At 36.2% G+C, this 27,933-nt stretch overlaps 1 protein-coding gene across 2 annotated transcripts in view; it reads left to right on the top strand.

The window, feature by feature from the left end:
* fgf14 (fibroblast growth factor 14) overlaps window positions 1-27,933 on the top strand; it is a 96,214-nt gene that overhangs the window by 41,418 nt on the left and 26,863 nt on the right. The window contains exon 1 of one of the 2 annotated variants that reach the window (XM_077580221.1): window positions 18,401-19,051. The exons of the other annotated variant lie outside the window; for it this stretch is intronic. Coding sequence (XP_077436347.1) covers window positions 18,859-19,051 — 193 coding nt within the window. The 5' untranslated portion in view covers window positions 18,401-18,858. Of the gene's footprint in view, window positions 1-18,400; window positions 19,052-27,933 lie in introns of those variants that run through there. 2 annotated transcript variants of the gene reach the window in all.

Genomic DNA, 27,933 nt, shown 5'->3' with positions numbered 1-27,933 from the left:
TAATCTCAGAGGCGGACGTGAGCTTGGCTTCAAATAAAATGAAAAATAAAAAAGGCCGTCTTCAGATTGAAAGAACTTTGCTCTCCATCGAATGCACGCTTAGCATATTTTCACATTTGCGGCAACTATGACACTGGAGCTAAATCGGGTTTAACCTTCTGTCAATCATTTTATTTGAAATGTCTTATTTATTAACTCTTTCACTGCCATTGACAGCTATAGACTTAAAAAAAAAATCATTTGAACTATTTCTATTAGTTTAACATTTTTTCCCACTTTTGTTAACAAGAGTATGAAAACCTAGACTTTTTTTTTACTGGATTAGAACAGATATAAAATTTGTGATTAATCGTGAGTTAACTCGTGAAGTCATGCGATTAATTACGATTACAAATTTTAATCGCCTGATACCCCTAATTTTTAATATTATTTTCTTTTAAACAAAAAAAAAACAATAAAAAAAAAAATCTTTTTTGTTTTAAAGAAAAGATTATTTAAAAATTAGGGTGCCAGGCGATTACAATTTTTAATCGTAATTAACCACATAACTTCACTAGTTAACTCACGATTAAGCACAAATTTTATATCTGTTCTAATCCAATAAATAAATGAAAATTCTAAGTTTTCATACGCTTGTTAACAAAAGTGGGAAAAAATGTTAAATTGATAAAAATAGTTCAAATGAATTTTTGATGTCTATAGCCATCAATGGCAGTGAATGAATTCATATATTTGCTTACCAAGCTACAACTACAAAAAAAAAACAAAAAAAACCCAAAATGAATAGATCATATTAATGTTCATATTTAAAATATTTTTTCCACAAATACTGTATTTTTATACAGATTTTGAGTAATATACTAAAATGAGACATAGATATAATCAAAATAACATTTCATCCTGGATTATATGGTAGATTTTTCTTTTCTTTGATTTCAGATCATGCAGGTGTAGCAAATGACTGTTAAGTGCACTTCCACAACAATGGCTTCTTACTCAAGGTTCCTCTGTAGTGTTCTTAATCAGCTAATGCAGTCTTGTGGGTTGACTCATGGCGATGAAGTCCCACTGATGCTCGTACTGAGCACCTGTCCCGCTCCAACCCATCCATTTACTCCCGTCTCTACCCAAAGGGAGCGTGCGTGTGATGACATAGTTTCTTTGGGAATGGAGCGGAGCTTTGAAAGTGCTGTGGGAGGAAAGAGTGGGTGGGTAGATTGTGGGAGGGTTTTTGGAAGATTGCATTGGTGATGCTGGTACCAAGATTGAAAGAAGAGAAGAAGAAAAGAACTTCTTATCCTTATCCCAAAGGTTTATGTAACCACCATGTGTGTTGTAATGCTGTGCTACATTTACACAGTGTAGTTAGCATCATTTTTGAGTGTGAATGAGAACGAATCAGTGCAGATATTGCATAATGTTTCAGCACACTATGAACATGTATTAATGTGGAATAATGTGATTTGGCTCACATAAATTAAAAAGCTGCATGGTGGTTACTATTCATTAGATTCGTTATACAGTATTTGATATTTTTGTCACAGTTACCCCGAAAAAGTAACTTAGTTACTTTACTGATTACTTCATTTTAAAAGTAACTGTTAGATTTCGAGTTTTTTTTATTAATTACTTTCAGTATAGAACGTCAACTTCACTTGTTCTAAAAATTATAACTGGTGTTGCTAATACTTTATTGGAAGTGCATTTTTAACTGTAATGTTTAAGGATAAAGTATGTATTAAACAATAAATAAATAAATAAAGACAGCGTTTTGTCTTTCTGGATATCCGAACCGCTTATCCTCACTAGAGTCACAAGTGTGCTTCTTTTTTTAATTAATTTGTTCAATATATATTTTACATAAGATCAACCAGGTGACAGTGCCAATGACCTAATTATTTTTTCGGTCACTTCTTTACATTTTCTAAAAAAAAAAAATCCTTAATTTCCTTAATTTCTAAACAACAAAATACTTATAAACTACTACTGTACTTATAAACAGACATAAATAAATGAAACGGTCTATACAAAAAAAAAACAGTTTTTTCCCCAATATTTTCATTCATAACCTCCCTTGTGACATGGGAAACCTTGTTATACATATATTTTTTTAAATTACGATTAAATTACCTGTCATTTTGTATTTTGCCCAAACCACCTGATTAATACTATATAAAGATTATGCACAGTATTTAACCTGCTACATGTCAACATTACATTAAATAAGGGCAAACCTGTGTGTTAAATCAAATTCAAGATCATTGATTATGGGCAACATTTTCCTGAGCAGACATTGACAACATGTCAGAGGCTGAAGGAGGAATGTGATTATTGTCCCCCGCCATTTTTGTATTACGTGCTAATATGTAGAGCATGTAACTTTTCCCCCACAGCAAAATCCCACGACCCCTCCCTTCCCTGTTATTTGACACTGTAGCTATTTTTGGCATTGGGTGCTGAAAGGTTAACTTGTGTATTGGTTGTGGAAACTGAAACTAAGGATCCAAATAACAAACATACATCCTCTCGGAAATACACTCCACTTACATTACTACATGTATGGGAAATATTTGCTGTTTGATGAGTATTTGCTACTTTTGTGATGTTATTCTTTTTATTTCTTTTTTATTCATGTGAATTTTACATTGTTGCCCTATTTGATGTTTCAATAGACTCCAACCGAAATGATAAGGGAGGAGAGGTAACACAAGAAAAACAGTAAAAGGATGCAATATTTATTACATTAAATTTTTTAGAACATGTTGAAAAACAGTTTTTATAGATTTTTTTTTATTTCAACAAAACAAAAAGGGTTGGATGCGGTGCAAAATGGTACAACAAAAAAGGGTATTTTAGTTATTCATGCTCTAATTAATCAATTATTTTTATTTGTTTTAAAGTGAAGCAATGTATATTTTCTAAATATATATTTTGTAATTATATACAGTAATTTGCCAATGATTATATTTACTATAACATAATTTTATATATTGCAATTTCAATGAACTTTCTCTCTAATGCAGCATAACTAAATTGTAGTTAGATCTTTATTACATGCTTCATATAAATATAGCACCTCTTCAATCCAACAGTCTTGCCAACCTATGACCTTTAAACGCAGGCGTTTTCATTGTCTATCACATAAAATTACTGAAGCAGAGAATGTATGCGTGCACCCTGACAGTAGATTCTCATTGACTTGACATGGATGCTGCTTCAATAGTTCTTTCACGTCATTGAGATTTAAGATGAGAGGTAAGCCGTATATCCTCTAGACGAAAACATGACGTCACTCTGCCTGCCTCCATGTTGAATTCGTTCTGCAAAGCGTGACTCCCTTGAAGCATTTTATGGACTTCAGCAGGTCAATAATATGATGCCAACTTCCACCCCGTGCCTTAAATATTTTAGTTCTGGTGTGTCACAAGTAATTGCGGATGTGTCAGTCCTCATTAGCCCCTGACGATGAACATGCAAATTTAAGTGTGATGATAACCATAGAGCAGACACTGAACCCTGCAGTGATGTGGGGAAGGGCTGCTCTGCATAATATAAAATCAACACACACACACACACACACACGTTTTTCCATAATACAGGAGGCCAAAAAACTACATCCAGATGCTCACATGATTGATAACCAGCCATTTTCCTTATGTCACTCACTGGGCCACGCCGTTTAAAGGCACACATACCGTACAGCACTGCAGTTGTTGTGACTTTTGGCTAGTCCTGATGTAATTTATTACACTTCATGGAAAAAAAAAAACAGTCAACTCATGCTATTTGCGGGAAATAGGGACCTGCCCCACAAGTAGAGAAAATTAGCATATAATTGACACTCATAAAATGTACTGAATAATAATAATAATAATAATAATAATAATAATAATAATAATAATAATAATAATAAACTCTTCCTCAACCATGATAAAATCAATGTAATAATCCAAATGATATATTCTTTTCAAAAATACCAAAAACTATTTTGGGAAAATATAAATGGCACATTTTCAAAAGCACAGCAAAAATAAATTAAATCCAAAATATTGTTTCTAAAAATATAATATTTTTTTTCATAAAAATATCTATAAATTAAGTAAAAAAATAACACTAATATTACTCATAGGATTTTTAGGATAGATAAAAAAATTGTCCTTTTTAACCATTTCAAACACAGCAATAGCGACAGCTAATTAATTCAATGTGTACGTACTGAAGCAGCTAAAATCAAACAATGTCGTGTAACAGTTTCATTTTTGTTTAGTTTATCATCTAATCTTTTGTCCTTTTTAACCATTTCTAACAGCAATAGCAACGGCTAATTAATTTAATGTGTACGTACTGAGGCAGCTAAAATCAAACAATGTCGTGTAACAGTTTCATGTTTGTTTAGTTTATGATCTAATCTTGCTGAAATGAAAGGCCAAGTAAAAAAAAAAAGAATGAGCCCATCATTGCTGGCATACAAAAGCATCAGTTACTCTCAGATACGCTCTCGTTAATGGAGGTGCATTGTGTAAATGCCAAAGTGCTGCATGCGGCTAATGTCATATATTTCCCTGATATTTTTGTTATTGTTTTCCCAAGAGAGTGAAGTAAAGTCTAAAAAGCCAAACAAAATGAGATCATTGGCTGTTTTGTAATCCAAGGTGCTGTTCTGACATGAGAGAAAGAGCAATATTGATCGCTAAATGCTAATGCCTGCTCCCGACATCAAATCAGGCGTCCCTGTTCACACGGACCGAGAGCAGACAGCGTAATAATTGTACCACGCCGCATCACTGCTATTGGAAATTCTGTATCCTCTGGCTGTGATCTATATGGGTCTGTGTTATATAACATGTGGAAATGAATTGACATCATCACACATTCCAAAATAATAAAATACTCACTTTTTGATTGACACGGTTTATTAATTATATTGACAGATGTTTCTCATGATGACTTTCGTTAAGCTAAATAAATGGCTACTAAAATGTTACAAAGAACCTTTTTGGTTCGCTATATGGTAATTTTTTTTAAGACATTTTATATATATATATATAAATCCCTACGAGACCATTCAAATTGACCAATACCCGCTTGAGGATGGGGACTCCACAGGGAAACGTATCGGAGCAATCTGATTGGATGCCTAATTAGTGTTGAGCCTGTGATGGCTGAGGGCTTTTCTGTCCATGCGTTTCTGGCCTTTGATGTGTTTTTGTTGTTGTTGACGATGTTCTCTGCTTATACGTGTGTTTCTCCATTTCCAGAAAGTCCGATATTTTCGTAAATACAAGCCTTTTTTTTTGTTATCATAATTCTGATAAATTCATACAAATTATTATTACACAAATGTCTATTTTCTTTATGTACTTTCTCCCCCATAAAGTCAACGTTATTCTCCAAAAAATTTGATTTCTTTCTTAAAATATATATTTAATTCTCATAAAATTATTATTTTTTTTAACGGTAATTGTTATTTTGTTAAATATAACTTACAGGTCTTGAGCAAATTATACATTTTTGCTTATGTATGGTGACTTTAAATGAAATATTGCAAGAAACAAAATGCAACTTTTTTTCTGCATGGATGGATAATGTTTTCTTGTATTAATACAACAACAAAAAAGTCAGAACTTTATAGTAGTAGTTTGAGCTTATTTTTGTAATTACAACTGTATTAATTAAGGCAACTAAAAATAAGATTTTTCTCATGAATTTTGACTATTGACATAATATTTAGTTGCATTTTATGTCTGGGGTAGCCTTAAATTTTGTCACGTGTCAATTTTTTACTTCATTCTAGTAAATTACAACTTTATTAATCTGAAATATATACATATTTTCAATTATTTTTTCATATTTACAGCCTACATACATTTGTCTGTGAATACAATTTGGTGTAATATTTTATCTCACTTTTTTTCTTTTAATAGCTTGACTAGTCTTGTACAAATTTGAAATTTTCTGACATAAATGAATTAACCAGTCACATTCAAATGTCTGTTAAATGTCAATCAGCACACACGCTACACAAGTTCAAATGTTCAAGTAGACTTTTCCTTTCTTTTTTGCCATTTCATCTTTGTGCACAAGACATGATCTGCAGAGAGTTTCCATAGCATTAGCGGGATCTTGATGCTCAAATGCACAAGTCAGTAAGTAGAAAGGTACAAACGTATTTCCAAGGTATTAAATAATACCGTGGAACAAAGTGACATCATCAAGCGGAGAAAATATGGCACATTACCAAGAAGTGGATCGCCTTCAAAAACTGATAAAAACACAAGAAGAAAACTGGTCAGTGAGGGCCATAATTGCAAAAAGTATGTTGGGGGCAATCCCAACAACACTTTACCCACATACAATGCAATATTGTGTTGGCAGCAATGGGCCTTTGCTTTATTTATTTATTTCTTCAGCTGGAACCGGGGCCTTAGTCAAGTTATAGGGGATTATGACCAATTCCAAATATTGGTCTGCGTTGGCACAAAATATTCAGGCTTTTGCTAGAAAGTAAAAAAAAAAAAAAGTTAGCAAAAGCCTATTACAACAACCAAACTTTATGTGGGATTAATCAAACGCACCTATCTGCTATCAACATGAATTTGGATGCGATCGCTTCATTCTGAGCACTGTTATACATTCCCAGTAATTAGAGGGTGTGCACACTTGTGCAACCACATAATTTCAGGTGATTATTTTCTAATTACCATCTGTAAAGGATTTCATTTCCCCACAATTGATTTATCATTAAGCTTATAGATCAAGTTAAAGTTTAGAAAATATTTATCTAGGTGTCTTTTTCTTTTTTTTTACAGCAAAAACAAAGATGTGTAAACTTTTAATATCTACTGTACGCCATCATTGGTGTACATCTATTTGTCATCCATCATAAACCAGGAAGTAAATATAAATAAATGGGCCTTGGCGGAGGTTTGCACGAGACAATCTATTAGCGTTACTCAAACAACGCATGATCGAAAGTGTCTTTGTCTTTTTTGCCCTGCGCTGAATTATGACAAAATACACACAAGTCAGATGAAGGCTTCTCAGCAGTGTTTTCATCGACTTGTCACAACCGTGGAAGCTTCATTAAAGGAGAGATTGATGGATTTGATCAAGAGATTCACTTTGGAGTCTGGAGGGGGCTGCCATTATCAGATGGAGATGTCAAAACAGAACAAGTGTGACGTGACACGTTAATGACCACTTGAAGGCTTCTTCCTTCTCTTACTCTTTTTTTTTTTGTTTTGATTCTTATTTTAGCTCGAGGGATGTGATTGAACTGTAACATCCAGTTTGGACAGAGCGCTTATTTTTCCTCCATTGGATAAATGTGATCTATGTTTAATTCATGATATCACTCCACGCTGTGTTGGCCCTCGGCAAATCGGACTTGATGGGTTTCCATTTAGAGGTTGCCCCCTTTTGCTTGATTCTCCGCTGAAGTTGACCATGAGGCTTTAGACGAGGGGAGGGAGGGGAAGCGAGCAAAGCATATAGGTGAGTAAAGTGTTTGTGTGTGATCCTGCAGTAATGTCGTGCTGAGCGCCACACTGTCCTCTAGTGGCCGAGTGGTAGTACAGCATGTGCAACATCTCCCTCAGAACATCATTTTATGCCACCACGTCTAGTAACCAGCGTTTCATCATTTTCCTTATATTTTACACAAATTCTCACAACACACCATCAAACAAAACTGTCACAAAATAATGATGATCTTAATTTACTCACAAATGTGTTTTACTTTAGTTGAACACATAGCTATTACTATAAATGAATGGCAACAGAACGTGATACAGTTTTAATGATGTATCGTCTGCCATCTAGTAGAAGAGAATTTAATTGTTCTGCCTGTCACTATACGTCGCTGGCATATATGGATGAACAAAGATACATTATAAATATGTAATCAAATAATATAAGTATTAAAATAATATCTGTAATGATATGTGTCAAATTAATTTTTAAGTAAAAAAAATTCTGCCTTATTAACTCATTCACTGCCATTGACGGCTATAGACGTCAAAAATTCATTTAAACTTTTTCTATTAGTTTCACATTTTTTTTCCACTTTTACTAACAAGAGTATGAAAACCTAGAAAAAAATATTGTAAATTTAGAACATATATAAAATTTGTGATTAATTGTTAGTTAACTAGTCATGTGATTAATTACAATTTAAAAATGTAGTCGCCTGGCGGGCCTAATTAAAGAAATAAATAAAAATAAGGGCCGTTTAATCGTAATTAATCGCATGATAATTTTATATCTGTTATAGATATTCAATAAAAAAATTCTAGGTTTTCATAAAAAATGAAATAAAATGAAAAAATGTTAAACTAATAGAAATAGTTCACATGAATTTTTGACGTCTATAGTCGTCAATGACAATGAATGAGTTCATTAATTAATAAATTATAAATATCAAGTGTGAAGATTTAAATAAAAATTTCCAAAAATTAATTAATTCTCATTGAAAAGGACACCTCCATCAAAGGTTTTAGGAAACATTGAGTCGTATCAAGTGGGAGGAGTTACAATGCACACGCTGGGTCTGTCTCCTCGCCGCTTGCCTGCCTCATACCCACCCACTTGCTCCACTCCCAATGCTGCTCTGAATCTCAATTTAGTGACGTCACTCACATGCCCGTCACCTCATTGGCTTGCAAAGTGGCACCATCAGTGTTTCCATAAACGTCTTGTTCATCATTTTCTTTGATGTGCAAGACCAAAAGGTTGATGCCGCCTCAGTTAATGGCGCCCGAGGTCATAATGTTAACCTTTACAGACATCATTACTGTTTGATTCTTCATTCTCAACGGATTGCCTGCCTTATTGGAAGCCTATAATGCATCTAGCTACAGTAGTAGCATGTAATAGACCTCCACCATTTCGCCCACGGAAAGATGTCATATATTTTATAGTGACTGCAGCATTCTTCCGTTAATCGTGTTTTCATATGTTTAGTTGACATGACAGTAATGTTTAGATTTATCTCTTTACTCTGTCAAATGTTTATTGTTATTTTCATTGCACAGTGTGACAGCAAAATTCAGGTAAATACAAAGGAACATCAATTCACAAACTCAATGTTCAACAAATGTGATGTTAAAAATGTGTTTTTAATAAATCTTACAAATCAAAATGGAAACAAAAAATAGTCTTACTAATTTTGTGACTTGGCATACAACATGAACTCACTTGACCGCTTTTCAGCCATGCATAGTTTGAGATAATCGATATATACAGTATTTGAATAGCAATGTGTAGAGTTTTTTTTAAGTACTTGTGCTTTCTACCATAATAGGACTCATTCATTAAAAAAAACTTTTTGGTGGACTTGGCATTTTTATTTGACTCTGCTTTGATTTGTCTTGTGAATTTGAGAGCTGCCCTCAAAGTTTGTGATGTTTGGAAAGAAGTAGTGAGAATTTTCAAGATTTTGGTGTGTTCTCGGCCCTGTATTTCACTAGAATAGAGCCACCCCTGCGCTGAACAGCCAGCAAATCCCATCATCACATTCGGATCCAATACAAGAGCAAGTTGTAAGATTACTTTTTTAAAAACGGTTATTTGCAGATCATTAATCTTTTCATAAATCGGACCTTGATACAGAGCAGAAAGTGGAAGAAACCATTTTTGCTTCTAAAATTGAATTACCTTTAATCACCACAAAAATATATAAACCAATTTATTAGTAATTGTGACACACCTATTTTTTCAAGACCCCCCTTCTCACTCTACCCACCTCCACTGCTTTTTAAAAAAAAATGTACTTGCCTTGTGGGCAGTGTCAAATGTCGTTTTTAGTAAATGCTGCGGGCCACAGAAAATGAATGGCAGGCCACAGATGGCCCCCATGCCGTATTTTGGAGAACCTTAGTGCAATAGATTGACAGGTATCAATGTCCCTGTAGAAGCAGGCCTGAAACATTCAAGGTCGATTTTATTATAAGTTACATCTGGAACTGGATAATTTGACATTCGTGCCTTTACCTACAACATTTTTGACTGGTGAAATATTCAAAGGTTTACATTCAGGTTCCTACTCATAAAAGTTAATGTTTATTAGATGGGATTATTAATTAATTGATTGGTGTGTGTGCATGCATGTGCTTGTGCGTGTGTGGTCTTGCTTCCAGTTTCATGCTTGTGTCGCAGTCACGCATTTCCAGCAGCTTATGCAGGCCTTATTTTCTTCATTTCATATGGCTTAACCTGCAACCCTCCTCAATAGCATGTTATTAAACTCACCATCACTCATGGCCTTAACCTGCATTAATCATTGATTAATATTAATATTTTTCCTCCATGCAAATTCCCCATACATACTGTATGCAGTTGTCACTTGCAACTAATTGGTATTCTCCCGCGATGCTCCGGGCTTCCCGAAGGAACGTCAAACTGCTGACGAAGCTCGCCGTTCCTCTTCCACTGCCGCATCCTTAAAAATAGGATGTGGACGGTATGGATGTGTGATCAGAATGCAGACGACGAGCTGTTTGGCTCTGCTTGCCAAATTATTCTCTGCTATTGCTAACTGCTAGCGTGATGAAAGGCCACAAAGGGGTTAAGGTTAGAGGAAGGAAATCAGGGAGATTTGGTTAATCACTTGCACGCCATTGTTCCGCCTCCCTTATGTAAAAGTCATGTGACAAACTCATCTCACAAGATTTTTATGATAATCATCACCATATATAATTGTATGATGAGCATTAGCATTAGCATTAGAAAAAAAAAAGCGCAAAAAAAGTCACACTATAAGTTGGCCTATCGATAAATGTTTTAGCTCCATTTTGTGGTGCTGGCTTCAATTATCTTGGATTTTTACTATTTGCAGCAAAGGCTTGGCCCTTCAAATATAAAAATCGTATTTGGAAAGAAATCTCCTAGATCTCTTTAACACTGTCCAAATGCAGTCTCGGCTGTAAGTAATTGACCTTTGTCGTCCAAAGGTATAGCAATCAGGTCATTGTGGTGTCATCACACTTCAATCAGGATGCTCTCAGGGTAACCACTCATCTTTCCCCAGAAGCTTTTCCACTGTTTCCCTCCCTCAGGGGGGCAGCCAATCATGACAATCTAAGTATTATCAAGGTAATTCAAGCGGCGAGTGGGCTATTTTTGAGTGGCACTTGCTGTGTTTCATTAGTGTCCCTGTCAGAGAGCTTCACGCCGCAGGCTAGGCTTTAATCTCATGCTGTTGTGGGGCTAAGGGTGGTGGGGAGGGGGGTGGGGCAGTGCTCCATCATGCTCTCCGGAGGGAGACAAATTGTAGCGTGGCTCGACATAGTCTCCCAAGGCATATTTGAGTGCCTGGCGGCCATTATAGGATGTACATTTAAATGATTTTATGACACTTGCTCACGGGATGATGAGCCGGCGAGTTAAAGGTTTGTGGTCGGGGTCACAATGTCCGCTGTCCACTCCCTGGAGGACGTACAGTGAATTATAGGCGGACACTGTTGATTGCCAGCGTGTTCTTAAGTGAATTTATTTGCAAAACGTTTGAACGGAACTATTTTACAGTCACATGAGGATCATTCAACTATCACTTACAATATATATATATATATATATATATATATATATATATATATATATATATATATATATATATATATATATTTATATATATATATATTTAGGGGTGTCAGGCGATGACATTTTTTAATCGTAATTAATCGCATGACTTTAATAATTAACTCATGATTAATCACAAATTTCATATCTGTTCTAAATGTGCGATAATTTTAAAATAACAAGTTTTCATGATCTTGTTAACAAAAGTGGGAAAAAAATGTTAAACTAGTAGAAAGATGGCTGCATCTTTTAGTCACTGATACAATAATTTCATAATAATTCATCAAATTGAGTTAAAATTTGAAAAAAATACTGTACTGTAAAATCGAGTGATATTGATATGTGTTGAGGTAATTTTTCTGCCACTAGATGGCATCATTCCATTTGTAAGACATTGGTGACAACAGTGCATTTTTCTTTTCATATTAAGAGCTATCTAATCTTAAATATGAAGTAACTTGTGAAATTCTGCACATTTTTAAAATTGTAAAATCCAACTTGACCCCAGTCTCCACAAATATATGCATTATTATTAAAATTATTACTGCTAAATTTTGCTGTGGCATTAAAGGAACTTAAATCAAAATGAACGCACTAATTTTGACACCCCTAATACATACACACATTCAATATGGACAAACTGTGGTTTACATATTGTTGTAAAGAGTAAATTTATTCCCTGAAATGCAGTCGAATGTGCTCATGTTGTGTAATTCAGGCATCTCTTGCCTGTATTGAGAAGCGATGAAGGAACGCGGCCTGGAGGCGAAGCGGCGAGAATCCTCATCAGTTGGCTTGTTTATCCGAGTTGTGTCGGCTGACATTTTGTTGTGGCGTCGCTGCAGGACATTGAACTCCCGCTAATGTCATTTCCTCAAAGCAGATTGGATTAGAACGTTTGGTCTTGATGAGACGAGGCTATTGCATCTATGCATTTTTTTTAAACCCTTAATTTTCCATACACGCATAGCCACAATAATTGTGTATATAAAATTAAGAACTATAGAGCTTGGCGTCTGCCATTTGTAAATGGATGATTAATTCTGAATTAATATTTCAAGCAAAAGGTAAAGTGTATTTTTATTTGCTACAGTACATTGCAAGTACTTGTTTTGCCATCCTATATAATAGTTTGCAAATGTGGTGGAAACAGTTAATTGGGCTGTTCCAATTCCTTCTTCAACACTGGCTCCACTATCACATGAAAAAAAATAAAAAAATTACGACATGTATAGTTTCACCATTTTCAGATTCCTACCTTTGTCATTTACTGGCTTATAATTAGTCATATACTGCAGACAAAGTGTCAAAAATATACATACTATCTATTTTTACGTGACTAGACGTATAAAGTGTGCATGTTTTTGTTGCAGTTTGTAAGCAAATGAATGCAAAGTGCTCAGGGGGGTCACCTGTCAAGTTATCCGTAACTATGTTAACTCTGAGTAGAGGCGGTATAAATGCCGGCATTGGGGATCGGGAGAGGAAGCTTTCGGCTAATGTGAGCTTTGGAATGGGACCGACATGGAGGCTCGTGCCTTTACGTACAGGAGGAAAAAAAATGTAGGTACGTGTGCGCTCGATATCTTAATGGCTTTTTTTTTTTTTTTACCTAACGGGTTTTGGGTGCCACAAGAGCATTCGGCCGCTAGTGTGTTGTCCCCAAAATGATCATTTGTGCTGTGCTGAAGCGTCACAGAAATTGGAAATGCAGATGTTGCGTGCATGTTTGTTTTCTGACTGTATTGTAATGCTTTCTCTTCAAAGCAACTACATAGTCATTCAGTTTTCAAAGTAGCCGGGACCACAGGTTAATTTATATAGCACATATGCCAAAATTTAAAAATGCCACACCCTTTTGCTATGTAAGGGCATATTCAATTATTTGGGGGCCCAAGGAAAACCAATTGTTTGTGTTTTGATGTGTGAATTACAACTAAAACAATAACTGCATTAACATTGAAAAAAATGTTATTAATCAGTTTACATTAGGTAGCCAATTGCCTACTAGTAAGTCTGCCTCTGATTATATAATGCTTTATAGATTGCATTGCAGTGTCTTCATCTACACAACAAAAAGTTGAGTTTTCATTATTGACATTTCGCCTAAAATGGATTTTCAAGTTGAGTCTCAGACATATGATGTGGTATGCTTTGGACTGTTATAGATACTGGTGTATGTTTCTCTTCCTATTCTTTTGATGCAAGTTTCAGTGCCCACTAGTCTGTTTGAATTGCTAACTTGGAGCTGACAGGGCAGGAACAGGAAGTCAAACAGTGTGTTAGGCAGAATTCAAAAACCGTCGTCATTTACGCCCCTTGGGCTGATGAAAGAATTACCATATGCCAGTCTTGTGCTCTCGGCTGTTTGTATTGTAAAATAGGGATTTACAGAAGTCAGACATTTTTGCTTGGCCACTTGTTTCTATGCATAAATCAAGGAGCATTGTCGTTTGTACCTTGTGAGCCATAAAAAAGGCACATGCTTGACATGTGTAGAAATTATTCCCTCATCTAGAAAAAAAGCTAATTTCAGCCCCGCTTACTAGACTGTTTGAATAGGTAACTAGCGTGTGACAGTAGAAACAAATTAGATGACCGGGGTTTGTTGTCACATGGGTAAGTTGTTACACTGCAATTATCTTCTCAACGAGAGGGCGCAGCTAAAAAGTGTAATACCTACGTTTCTTTCTCTATGTGGTCACGGGTCGTGTTCCGTCTCAGAAGAGAAAAGCACATTGTGTGCTGATCAGTGCCAATTAACCATTTTACTTAACCCAGAAACTTTAACTTGGTATATTTTAGCTTCTTCCGTATAAAAAATGTTTGCACTGTTACGTGTGCATTTGAGTGGCTGGAGAGATTAAGGCATCTTCAGTCATTCTAAGCTAACTTAAAACTAGAGCTAGCATTTGCAAACATGGTAGTTTGGAGGCAACATATCTGTCATTTTAGAGTTAGTTGTCACATACACAATTCTGTTGAGTAAATTTGACTCTACAAAGAGTGGGAACAAATACACTTAGTTTTAGACTAGGCTAACATTTACACTTGGAAGAGAGTAAAATAAAGAAATCTAAAAAACAATAAAAGTACTTTAAGGGTTTAGGAACAAACTCATGACTTTCAGTTTGAGAGACTGCCACTTACACTGTTACCTGAGCTATGCCCCTCCTATTGTCTGCTTATCTACAAGAGGAGACCAAAAACATTGTTTTAGAGTTAGGAAGATTCCACCTGCCCTGATTGATATACTAACACACAACAGGAGCTGCGTGGCTCGGGGAGTAGATCGGCTGTCTCCCAAGCTGAAGGTCGAGAGTTCGTTTCTCAACCCTTGAGTGACTTTATTTTATTTTTTGCAAGTCTTTATTTTTCTCTCTTACAAGTGTAAATATTACTCTAAAACGGAGTCTTTTTGGTCCATATCTAAATAGAGTCAAATTTATTCTCCGGAATTTACTCTGTATGGAAGAATAAGCAAATTGAAAATGGTACTGTACTTCATTTGTTTAGCGCTTTTCCACCCGCAACACTTTTTACATTTGACTTCTCACTCACCTACTGATGACACAGCATTAGGAGCAACTGGGGGTTTAGTACCTTGTTCAAGGATACTTCGATGTGGTCACAATGGCATGGGATTGAACCCACAACCTCTGGTTTGGGAGACAAACACACTACCACTGAACCACACCACCAAAATGAATATCGCATGTTGGTTTTCGTATGGCAGAATTGCATTTGGATGATGTGACTGGAAACAAGTGGTTGGTGATGCTTTCTTTTTTTTGTAATTCAATTTAATTTTGAATCTTGAGTTTAAGAAAGGTTAACGGGGCATTTGAGGCTGAGAGCCACGGACTACCTGCCAGCAGCTCTTAAGAACTTCAATCATTCTAATGCATGTCACATAATATTTGATGGTCAACATTTTTCCAGTGGCTGTGATTGACTTTTAGCCAGTTTGGGGTGTACACCGCCTCGTACCCAAAGACTACTGTGATAGGCTAGTGGTTCTTAACCAGGGTGCGATCAAACCCCTGTGGTTCGGTGAGTCAGTCTATGGGGTTTGGCGGACGTCAGATTTGTGATGATACGCCACGCTTGGCCATCATTGGCTGAAGGGGATCACGCTATTGCTTGGCTTGTTTGTGCTGCAGGGAATTTGGTGTGCTCAGTTGTTGAATTGTGGCTGCAGTGATTGTGTTTTCTATATTATTGTAATCCTTTCATACTAATTATGTCGAGCAGAGAAAGAAAGTGGTCGAAGGAATATATGTGCAATATGAACATGAATTCACATGTGTAACGTAATGTATGGTGTTCCTCAGGGTTCAATTCTGGGGCCTTTGCTGTTTTCATTGTATATGCTGAACCTGGGTTTTAATCTTAAAAAAAAACTGCGGGGGTTGTTTTAGAGTGCACTATAAATATAGAGTTAGTTAGTTTCAAAATCCAGTGTGACTTCTTGCCCCATAGGTGAGACAACTTAACCAATGGTGGGTAAAATGTCACGTTTACACTGACTATTTGATTACTTATGTATCATTCCTCTTTGACACAAAATATGAAAGTGACATGAATACAAAATATGTATCTGAGATTTTGATCCATCTGGTATGAATTTTGTTCATATATGATGTAGTGATTCCAAGAAATATGTAAAAAACATCAAGCCCCAGTCTCGACTACTTTTTCCACATGAAATGATGTGGCTCACCTACAGTCCTTGGTTTTGACACCAATGTTTTAAGGTGTTCATGTTCAAACCCTAATTGCTATGTGCTTGCTGCGTTCTCTCTTGGGTCCAAAGCTGAGGTGAAATATCATGTCTGTCAGTCCGTGTCATGAAAGGTCAGTCTTCCGCTTGATTGCTTGTATCTTATTGCTCCTCTTCCTTTTTGCCGCACCAAGGCAAGCAGAGCACTCTGTTCCGGTATGATTAGATGAGTAGCTCGTCCACATAGTGCCTCTGTCACGGTCTGACAGTGTCCGCTGCTGGTTGCAGCCTTTTACTACATCCCCCAGTTGATGCAGCATTGCAATCCCTGCACGTGTTTAAGTAAAGAACACGTGAAAAAAGGTCTTCTGTATGAGTTTGCTTGTGTGAATTTTAATTCTCTTATCAGCTGTGTTCAGCTTGATGTATTTTTTTTAATCCCATCTATCTCAGGGAGGAAATACGGTATTTTCCCTAATGAGGATGGATGACTATGAATGAATGTGCAGATGCTCATCCGTCAGCTCTCGCCATCCAATAATAGTACAGCTGGATTCAACAGGTGCACGTGGAAGCCCCCGGGACAACCCCTCCTTCCCTCGTCCGCTCTCTTTGCAGCCTAGAGCTTTTAATTACAGATACAAACAGCAGATGGCTCTCTCGAGTTTTAATTTGGATGCTTGTGATTTGTGATATATATATATATATATATATATATATATATATATATATATATATATATATATTTATTTTATTTATTTTATTCTTCTTCTATTATTCTACATTGGTATCATTACTGAGTGGATGTTGCTGTCCATGGTGCTGAGTGGGCTTAAATAAAGGGCACATAACTAGATGCAAGGCCGTAGACAACAACAGTATCTCCCACTGGTCCTCTGTTTGTTTATGATGTGCCATAAAAGTTATTAACTGATAGACAATGTGCAATGCAAGTTCACTTGCATCGTTGATAGTGTCATCGTTGATACAGATGTAACAATATTGTTACCATTACACTTGCATTTTATTGATTTACCATAAATATGCATTTTATGTATGGGTGCATTATAAGCATTAAAGCTATCTAATGCATAAAATTGAATTTTGAATCACTACTGCCACGTGTGGCCGAAAAATGAAACACTCCGTCCTCGTGTACACAATGCAAACATGACATCACGTCCACAGACAGAGGGCGGGAAATTCAAACCCGAATCAAGTCTGAAAACTTTTGGCCAGAGGCTTGCAGGTGTACCCACTGTGAACAGCTAAAGTGTTAATCTGCTATGATTAGAATATGTTTGAGTAATAAATGATCAAATTAAAAGACAATGGTAAAGATCTTGTTGGGCAAATTCCTCCATAAGGCAGCTTTAAAGTTCACAGTGCAAATAATTAAAGCACAAGATAGCATAATGACAGTTTAAAAAAAATATGGAAAAAAAAATATAAAATAAAATTGTAGTACGAAATAAGTTAATTTTGGTGTATAGCATAATTTATCATACTTTAATATAATATAAATATAAATATATATTTATAATAGTAAGATGTTTGCACTATTATATCGTTTAAAAATGTGACATTGGAGATCTTGTATATAGTGCAGCAGAATTATTTCATGCTAAGTGGTTGAAAACTAATAAATACGAGTATTATAGCAACTCCTCCTAAATACCCCCTTCTGTTCAAGCACCTAAATCGAGAGGGGGAAAGGGTGTGTGTGACTTGTTGAGTGCATAAAAAGCAGCGACTTCCGGTATATCCAAATTCGTGCACCTCAATTTAAACTCAAGGGTTATTACGTCCCAGAGTTTATGCGCACATTTTAGTACGCAGCCTGTCACTATGCGCACACGTCGTCTGTACTGCTCTGGGATCAGCTTGTGTGGACTTCTATTATTTTATTTATCGTTCTTTTGGGTACGTGGTTTCGTCGCATCGGAACTTCTGCGTTCTGCGAATGCCTGAAAAATCCCATGACAAGTTACGCATGCATACGGACGTGTTGCTCCGGAACAAACTTCAGTCCCCCTAGCGGCTCTTTGTGTGCACATGCACGAGCGTCCCTTAAACAGCAGCGTGAACGCGCGCGCTCGGCTGACAGCAGGAGGAGGAGGGAGGACAAGCCCGGCTTGTGAAAAGGAGGGAAAAAAGGAGTGCATTTGCCTCTGAGCACGCTGCAAGCCACAACTGGACCTTTCTTTTTCTTTTTAGTATTAAAAATGTGAATCTCGAGTATTCTATTGGATACCTCTTTCAGGCAACGTTAGTTCTTCTTCAAGACTGTTTCCTCCCTTCATGCGGAATTACGCACGATTTCCTTGATGATAAACACACTTCATTTTTTATCATGTAATGTTCGGACAGCAAGGAGAGTTCTTATTCTTTTTAATAAATAATAAAGTGACATTGGACACTATACTGGACCGGAGCGGACCGCTCACGCCGCCACCATGCCGGGACCGTGACCCGGTGGCCGGGGAGGGGAGCCGTTTCGTGCGCACACCGCGGGACCCGGAGCGCCTCCCGGCTAGAGGGGCTGCTATCGGGCAGCCATGGCCGCTGCCATCGCGAGCGGCCTGATCCGGCAGAAGAGGCAGGCGCGGGAGCAGCATTTGGACCGGCCCTGTACCAACCGGCGCCGGAGGAGCCCCAACAAGAACAAGGGGCTGTGCAACGGAAACCTGGTGGACATCTTCTCCAAAGTGCGCATCTTTGGCCTCAGGAAGCGCAGACTACGGAGACAAGGTGCAAGTTTCGGCCACGCAGCCACTGGTTGATTGCCACTCCCTTTACAGGCGACACATGTTTACATTGATGTGTTTCGCGCGTGCGTAAAAGCTGATCAAACATTGAGCACGTTTGCCGCATGTGAAGAGCTGTCATGTCCTGCATGCTCCACTCTGGACGCTATACGATGATATTGCAACATTTTCGTAATATTATATATATATATATATATATATATATATATATATATATATATATATATATATATATATATATATATATATATATATTAATATATATTAAACCTGCATATAAAATCATCTATGATACATGATCACAGGCATATGTAACTGTTGAATATGTGTAGAACCAATACTGACAAAGTCAAACAAATTTGCCTAATTAAATGGGGAAAAGTAGCCTATATTATAAACACATAACACAAACTACTATTTATATTTTACCACCAGAAATATACATCGATATTTACTTTGTGTTGTATATCGATATTTGACGTTGCTGTATCAAGGGGTAGCCTAATGCTACAAAATCTAAATAAAATGACTTGGTTAACGTTAATATCGATATTCTCCACTAAACAATATAGGCTATGTTCATGGACAGTTTACAATTTGGTGTACCCCTTACCTATGCTGGACAGGTGGTATCAGCCTAGTATTTCACAGCAAATGCATATTATGTGTCATGGGATGTGTTGAAGGGCGTTTGATCCAGTCGGAATGTTTCTTTCTGATAAAATTTGTCAAAATGCAAAACATAAATTCACTTCAGTTAGCTTTCATTACCCAATCATCAGGTATCTAACCTGTTGCTCCACGCTTGCGTTGTATCTCCGTTTTATTTTGAAGTCACCGTTTCACAGTGCAATGTCATTGCAATGTTGTCCTCCTGCTGGAATGGAGGAAGCCAGGGTTCAAATGATGCCCTCACAGGCCCCGTCTGGGTTAAAATGGCTTTTCTCTGAGCGTTTATGTATGTGTGCGTGATGTCAGATAGGGGACCCATCTGGAGACGGGTCGGGGTGCTTCAAAATGGCAGATGCAGATTGGTGTCGTCCTCTTGTCACCTCATTGCAAAAGCCTCACCCATCGAGATTACGTGTGTGTGTTTGTGCGGGGACAGATGATGCACTCATCTGCTGTTCATTTCAGCGTCTGACTGGAGACCACTACAATCACCACACACTGTTTTTTAACCTAGTTTTCACTCTCTATTCATGCACAGTTTTAAATAGGAGTTGTAATAATTATCTTATATTCCAATCAGGTCACAGAGGAAATATTGTAAAAAGAAATAATTTATTCCAGGGTCAAACTGTGGCCATCAGAAAAACTTTATACAATGTTTTAAAGCAAAATAACATTTCAGCTAATACAACACTTTGGCTTAACTTTAACTGCATCCTTACAATATTATGTACCATTTTTAATTTTCAATCCATTTAGGATTAAATAATAATTGAAAATGTTTATTCCCACATTCATCTTGACATAAATGAATATAATCCTTCATACCATCCATCCATCCATTTTCTTAACCGCTTAGTCCTCACAAGGGTCGCGGGGATCCTTCATACCGTTAGCCCAATTGCATAGTTTCCTAACTTATATTTGTGGAAAAACAAGAACATAAATTTTTTTAACAAGTATGTGATTTTATTCATTTATTTATATTGCAATGGTAATTTTAAGTAAAAATTGTGCTTTTGGCAATTAATGCTATAAGGCTAAATGAAATACAATATATGTCCAACAGGTGGTGCTTCCATAAAGCACTGAGCAAAATTGATCATATTTCACAACAAAGGTGCCCTGCCACTATGTTGGCCATCTTATGTGCCAGGGGTCTCAAATTTGCAGCCCAGGGACCATTTGCAGTCCACAGGGTGATATTTTGCAGCCCCCTACTTGACGTCAAACTTTGATGTTAGAGCAGCCTCCCACCTTTTTTCTCACCCTGGGAGTCTTGCATTTTTTTCCCCTTATGGGCTACCGTAGCTCAGGCTGATGACAGCTTTTGGCCAAACGTAATTCTGAAGTGACACTAAGTGGAAAGAAACGATATCCTGTCATCTGTCATGTCTTTTTTAAATCATGCCGTCAAGAAAAAGGTTGGCGACGACAAGAGCTAATTTTAAGAAAAACAGGAAAGGGAAAGATTATTTTTTTGAACACACAGAGAAAGGGGCTCAAGAAATCAGACGACATTACTCAACTAGACATGCTGAGGAGTATGCAAAGTACCAGGGAGATGATCTTCCAATCTTGTTCACGTTCTGAAGAACCGTTATAATAAAGATTGAGGGAATTGAATTGAATTAGTTTAGCTTTTTTGAATAGGTGAACCCCTAATTTCATTTTTTAATTTGTTATACAGTGGAACCTGGACTACCTTTATTTTGTTCCAATTTTATGGTCACTATAACATCACTGTATGTAATGATTCTTTCTGTTCCCTATGTTTGTTACTGCTAGTCGGCCATATTAGAGCTTCTTTTTTGTGTGCGTCAACATGGCTGGGAAAGAGCTGAGTTAGAATTTTGCTTAAATGTCTGGATTATATCCTACTTTATTTTTAATGTGTACTATATTGGAATGTGGTCAACCTCCAAATTGTTCAAATTGAAATCAAATCTTATTGCTTGTTTGCTATATTTGTGGCGTTTCGGAGTCCATGTTTGTCAGTATGTGCACGAAAATCAGGATTTTGATGTTGCTGGAAAGTAATGAAGTCAATATACTAAACGTTTTTATTTTTTAAATGCAATTTATTACAAATTTCCTGTAAAAATACATTGCACTATGTAGTATTAATCTGCATGGCAAAACACAGAGTACAAAAAGAATTGGTGTACTTGAAGCTTCCCCTACATATCAGATTACTGATGAGCAAGAAAGGATTAGCATCTATTGATTAAGACTTTTCATTTTTTTTTTAAAGCAGATTATATTTAATTAGTACTGTTTAATTTAACCAAAAACTACACATTTCCCTGCATATTCTGTAGAGGTACCTTGTAATTCACAATCCTCCTCCACTTGAGTAATCACATTGGTAGCTATTTCTATTTTTTTTTTTCTAGCACATCTGATTTCAATAGCGTCCACGAGGTTAACGATCACACAGATTTGGGAGCAGGATTAGCCACATCTAAATCCGATTACACTCACCACACGGCTGCAATCTCACCGCTGAAATGATCTGGCTCAATTAAAGCCGTAGATTATTAGATTATGATACGTGGATAGGAGCATTAGATAAGTTTCTGTGGTGCACACTTCCTTCCTGCAAAACAGCAGCAGCGTTCCAGATCTGGTTTACATCAGACATCAATCAGACGTCAATTGATCACAATCAGAATCCTATGCATTTATGTGACGCACAATGTGCGAGGTCGCTGAGGTCAGTGGTCTTGTCAGTAGACTGATCCATCCATCCATCCATCCGATACTTCAAATGATGCTGTTGTCCGAAACAAAGCAAGAATATGATTGATTTTAAGTGATATCAGACTAAAATTGTCTATGAATGTAATTTCTGGTTGGTCTACTAACCACAATTACAAACTGACCTTTCTCATAGGTTCAGGGTTCCATGCCAAAGCGAGAACTCTATTGATTTGAATAGAAATCTTTTTTCATGCTCAGATCCACGTTGAAATAAATATCCCTTGTCAGCACTCTGCCAGACATCATTATAAACTAACCTTCAGAGGTCAAAGGATTATAGGCCTTTGTTAAAAGCAAGAGCACTTGATACTGCTAGCCGTGCTTTCAACAGAAATCCTAAAATCAGTTGATATAAAAAAGAAAAAAAAACAGCTATGGGTTTTAACAAATCTTATCCAAGGGATGTGAGGTAGCTGAGGTTAAATCTAGGATCAATAGGCACTATTGTCATAAATATTGATGGTCTTCTTCAATTGTGAGAAGATTGTGGTTCCCTGTTGATCTTTTTGACCTTGCTTTGGCAATTGATATTTGCAGTTGCTATGTTGTCAATCAAAAATCACCTGAATTGTTAGGCAGTGCTTCAACTTGTTGCTTAAAGTTGCTCGCATATTATCTAACAAGATAACTGTAGCTAGTGAAAATGCAGAGTGGCTAACAGAGGTGGGTAGAGTAGCCAGAAATTGTACTCAAGTAAGAGTAGCGTTACTTCAAAATAATATTACTCAAGTAAAAGTAAAAAGTAGTCATCCAAAATCACTCAAGTACAAGTAAAAAAAAAAAGTAATCAAATCTACCCCAAAAAAAAGGGTTCAATTTGACCAATCTAACTGGTAGTTATGTATCAGACATATTCACTCCAGAATGGTACGTGTTTTCAGCCAACATATATTGGTGATTGGGCCAACCAATACAAATTGGTTATTCTGACCAAGAGATTTTCGGGAATCCCGCGTTCCGCGAAAAAATACCACTGATTGTCACACCCACCTAAGCAGGTGAAATGTGTTCTCTGCAATTGACCCATCCCCTGAAGGAGGCAGTGAGCAGCACGGGGGGCCCCGTTCGGGAATCATTCGGTGATATAACACCTCTATTCCAATCCATATTGCTGAGCGTCAATTTAAGCAGGCTAGGAAATGGGTCCCATTTTTATGGGCTTTGGTATGACCTAGTCAAGGGTTGAACCCATAACCTCTCATTCTCAGGGGAGACTCTCTACCACTAGGCCACAAAGCTGGTCACACCTAGTGATCTATCTAGACACACATTTCCATCACTACAATTTAAAAAATAAATAAATCATATATTATAATTAGAGTTGTCAAATGATTAAATGTTTTAATCAGATTTATCACATCTTAGAATTTTGATTAATCACGATTAATCGCTCAATTAAAAAGGCTTTTTTTAATCAACATTTTTGCCCACCAAATTTAAGGAGCACTTGTCATGTGTTATTTTTTTCTACATTTAATGTTATGAATACGTCTTCAATATTTTTTGATCCACTGCACACACTCATCCTCCTGTTTTTCTAATCAGTTAATTACTTGCATAATTTAAAATGGGAAAAAAAAATGACCCCGATAGTTTGCCATGAACAAATATTCTGAATGTCATACGCACACATTTATTAAAAGCTTTACTTCAATGCATGTAGTTATGTTTATTGCTCAAACACAACCTATTCTACCTTGAACGGAACCATCCGCTGTCAGCTAAAGGATCATCTGCGGTCAAAAATAAAAGTGTGATTAATCTGCGTTAATACTTGATTAATGCGATAATTTTTTTATGATTTAACTTTGATAGCACTAATTATAATATATTATAATCACTTATAATAATTAATAAATACATTTAGAATACAATAAATATATTTCCAAGACTTACTTTCCATTGTGACCAATTTTATTATTAACTAATAAAATTATGCCCATAACTACCCGGAATGATCAATGTCTGACCAATCTATTGGTTAATCAAGCCAATATGAGCTTAACCCACTACTTTTTTAACCAATCCATTTTAGAGTGTACTGAGTAACTGCTTGAACGTGAAGTCTGATTTATAAAAAAAAAAAAAAACACAACAACAACTATGTCATCAAATAGACAAAAACATAAAATAACGTGCAAATGCTAGCATCTTCAAATCACAAAAAACAAACAAAAAAAAACTTTTTGAGCATGAGTTGTGTTCTATCTTCTGCCCGGGTGCTAAAGCAGGCATGCGCAATGAGAAGTGTCCTCTTTTTTTTAAAAACTTTTTTTGCTCGTTCCAGAGCTTAGCGACCTACTTACAAGTTAATTGTTTGATTGACGCTAATATGTGAAGATGACGCTTCCTCCAAAAGCGAACGGTGGCGCGTGGGGGAAGGGGCGGGAGATTAGGGGGTCGAACGGGTCTCTATAAAGCCTCGGTACCCATCGTCACATTGAAGAGCAGTTCAAAAGACTCGATTCTTTCGTGAATGCTTTCACACAGTCAGTCAAGTGGAGTGCTTTCGTGAAAATACGATAAACTTAATAAATAAACGGGGCGGCGGGTAACGACTCTAGCGTAGCCCAATATAGCGGAGTAAGAGTAGCTTTACTTCTTCACACATCTACTCAAGTAAAAGTAAAAAGTAATGTGTGGTACAACTACTATTAGAAGTAAAACATTTTTTTTTAAAAAGTTACTCAAGTATATGTAACGGAGTAAATGTAAACTTGTTACTATACCCGCCTCTGGTGGCTAATAACAGAGAAGTAACAGTGGCTGGTGAGCAAAAAAGTTATTGCCAAACCTCGGTTAGTCATTATCCACAAAAGAAACCAGAATGTGTGTGTGTCTAGGTCAAATTGGCGCATCCGCCATGCTACAGCATAAATCATCAGCTTGTTCCCCAGGGAATGCCAGAAAGTTTGACGCACACACACACACACACATGGCGAGTGAACAAAATAGGAATGATCTCATTCAAACACGTTAATGTTCCATGCCTGTCTGAATGAAGACGTCCACAACTCAAACATCCATTGTTCGTTTTGTCTCATTTCCTGATTTGTACAACGCGACACACTGATTAAACGCAATATGGATAAGAAAAAAAAAGGACACGTTGTGATAGATGACATGTTGATTTATTTTCAATTTATGGAGGTGCCCTTTTTGTTTTATAGAAAGGAGGAAGCGTTGTTGGAATGTAACAAAAATTGTACCAAAAAAGAAATTTTCTCTTCTGCCAGGTGTCCTTTAAAATGGAAGTTAACCCCCACAATTATATGCTCTATGCTGCTTCACTATTCTAAATATGGTATTCTGGTTAATATTGCGTTTATGGAATATGAGTTAAGCAGCAAAATCCAGCCGTTTTGATCTATCTCAGTGGGCGGCCATTTTGTCACTGAAGATGACGTCAATGTTGCTCAGGTCTCAGGTAACAACCAATCACAGCGCAGCTTCAGAAAACAGGTGAGCTCTGATTGGTTGTTGCCTTAGCCCTGAGTAACTGTGATGTCATCTTCAGTCGACAGCAAGTGGCAAAATGTCCGCCCCATTTGATGGATAAAAATGGCTGCATTTTGCTGCATAACTCATATGTAATATCAAACAGAATGTCATGTTTAGACTAGTGATGTCACATATAACATATTGTCAAGATATGTTTAAGGTTGACTTCTACTTTAAACTCATTCACTGCCATTGACGGCTATAAATGTCAAAAAATCATTTTAACAATTTCTATTAGTTTAACATTCCCCCCCCACACACACACACACTTTTGTTAACAAAAGTTAAAAAAAAACTATAAAAAAACTTTTATTGTACATTTAGAACAGATATAAAATGTGTGATTAATCGTGAGTTAACTAGTGAAGTCATGCGATTAATTACAATTTAAAATTTTTAACCACCTGAAGCCCCAAATTGTTAATAATCTTTTCTTTTATTTAAAAAAATAAAATAATTCACTGCCATTGATTGCTATAAAAGTCAAAAATTCATTTTAACTATTTCTATTAGTTTAATTTTTTTTCACTTTTGTTAACAAGAATATGAAAACCTAGATTTTTTTTATTGTACATTTAGAACAGATATAAAATTTGTGATTAATCGTGAGTTAACTAGTGAAGTCATGCGATTAATTACAATTAAAACATTTAACCACTTGAAGCCCCAAATTTCTAATAATCTTTTCTTTTTTCTTTTTAAATTAATTCACTGCCATTGATGGCTATAAAAGTAAAAACAATAATTTAAACTATTTCTATTAGTTAAAAAAAATAATTCTCCACTTTTGCTAACAAGAGTATGAAAACCTAGATTTTTTTTTATTGTACATTTAGAACAGAGGTAAAATTTGTGATCAATCGTGAGTTAACTAGTGAAGTCATGCAATTAATTAAGATAAAAAAATGTAACCGCCTGAATCCCTGAATTTTTAATAACCTTTTATTTATTTTCTTATGAATTTACCACGTCTCTGGCGCATCTCACGATTAGGTGACAGAAAGTACACCCGATTTTAAGACTCGCCTTCACCGCATTAGACTTCACCGCCATCTTCGTCTGTTTAGTCGCGTAGCATCCTTCATTTCTTGGTGAACTTCTCATACACAGTTCTTTACAAGGTTTTCATAGTTTGTTATTAAAGCAGGAACTTGTATTAGTTTGCTGTCTTTAACCAGGGTGTGCCCAATTTTGTTGTCTTGTTTGGAATAATAAACTGGCCTTTCATGGTCTTATAATTAAATTTCATGTAGCAAATGTGGTCACTCTTTCCAAAATGGTTGTGTAGCCAATGCTAGCATACCATATACCTCAGATGAGGACACTGCACAGGCATGTCCAGAACAGTTGCTAGATTAATTTAAAGGTGTTTCCCTTATGGGGACCTCATTTTCAGTCCCCAGACTACAAGAGGACCCCATGAGCGATGGGTGGGAACAGATCTGTCCCCAGTCTGTGATGAACTCAAATGCACACAAACACACGATTACTACTACAACACATTACCATTATTTGATGGCAGCATAGAAAATGGCATTTTCTCAGTTATGTATGCATTAAAGAATATCCAGTAGTCCATTTTGACATTTCATTTTAAAGTTTAGTATGTTTGTTTTAGTATTGCATTTTAGTTTTTATTACAGACTAAATACATGTTTATCTTGAATTGTTAATATATGTATTCATTTTTTTCATGTATTTATTTTTCTTCATTTTTGTTATTTAATATTTTATTATTTATTTGTTTGGGATTTTTTCACTCCATTTTTTTAGTATTGTATTTTTTTATATGTAACTTATTTTTTGTCTGTTTTGCATATATTAATGTTAATTATGGGCAATATATTTGGTTGTTTTGATTTGTTGCCCTTTCTTCTTTCTTTGTGTTCGGTTTGTTCGACAGTCTTCTGTCCAGGTGTGCTTTGGAGA

The sequence above is a fragment of the Vanacampus margaritifer genome, chromosome 11 (genome assembly GCF_051991255.1).
Source record: "Vanacampus margaritifer isolate UIUO_Vmar chromosome 11, RoL_Vmar_1.0, whole genome shotgun sequence".
Lineage (NCBI taxonomy): Eukaryota > Metazoa > Chordata > Actinopteri > Syngnathiformes > Syngnathidae > Vanacampus > Vanacampus margaritifer.
This window is presented reverse-complemented; position numbering and strand designations above follow the sequence as displayed.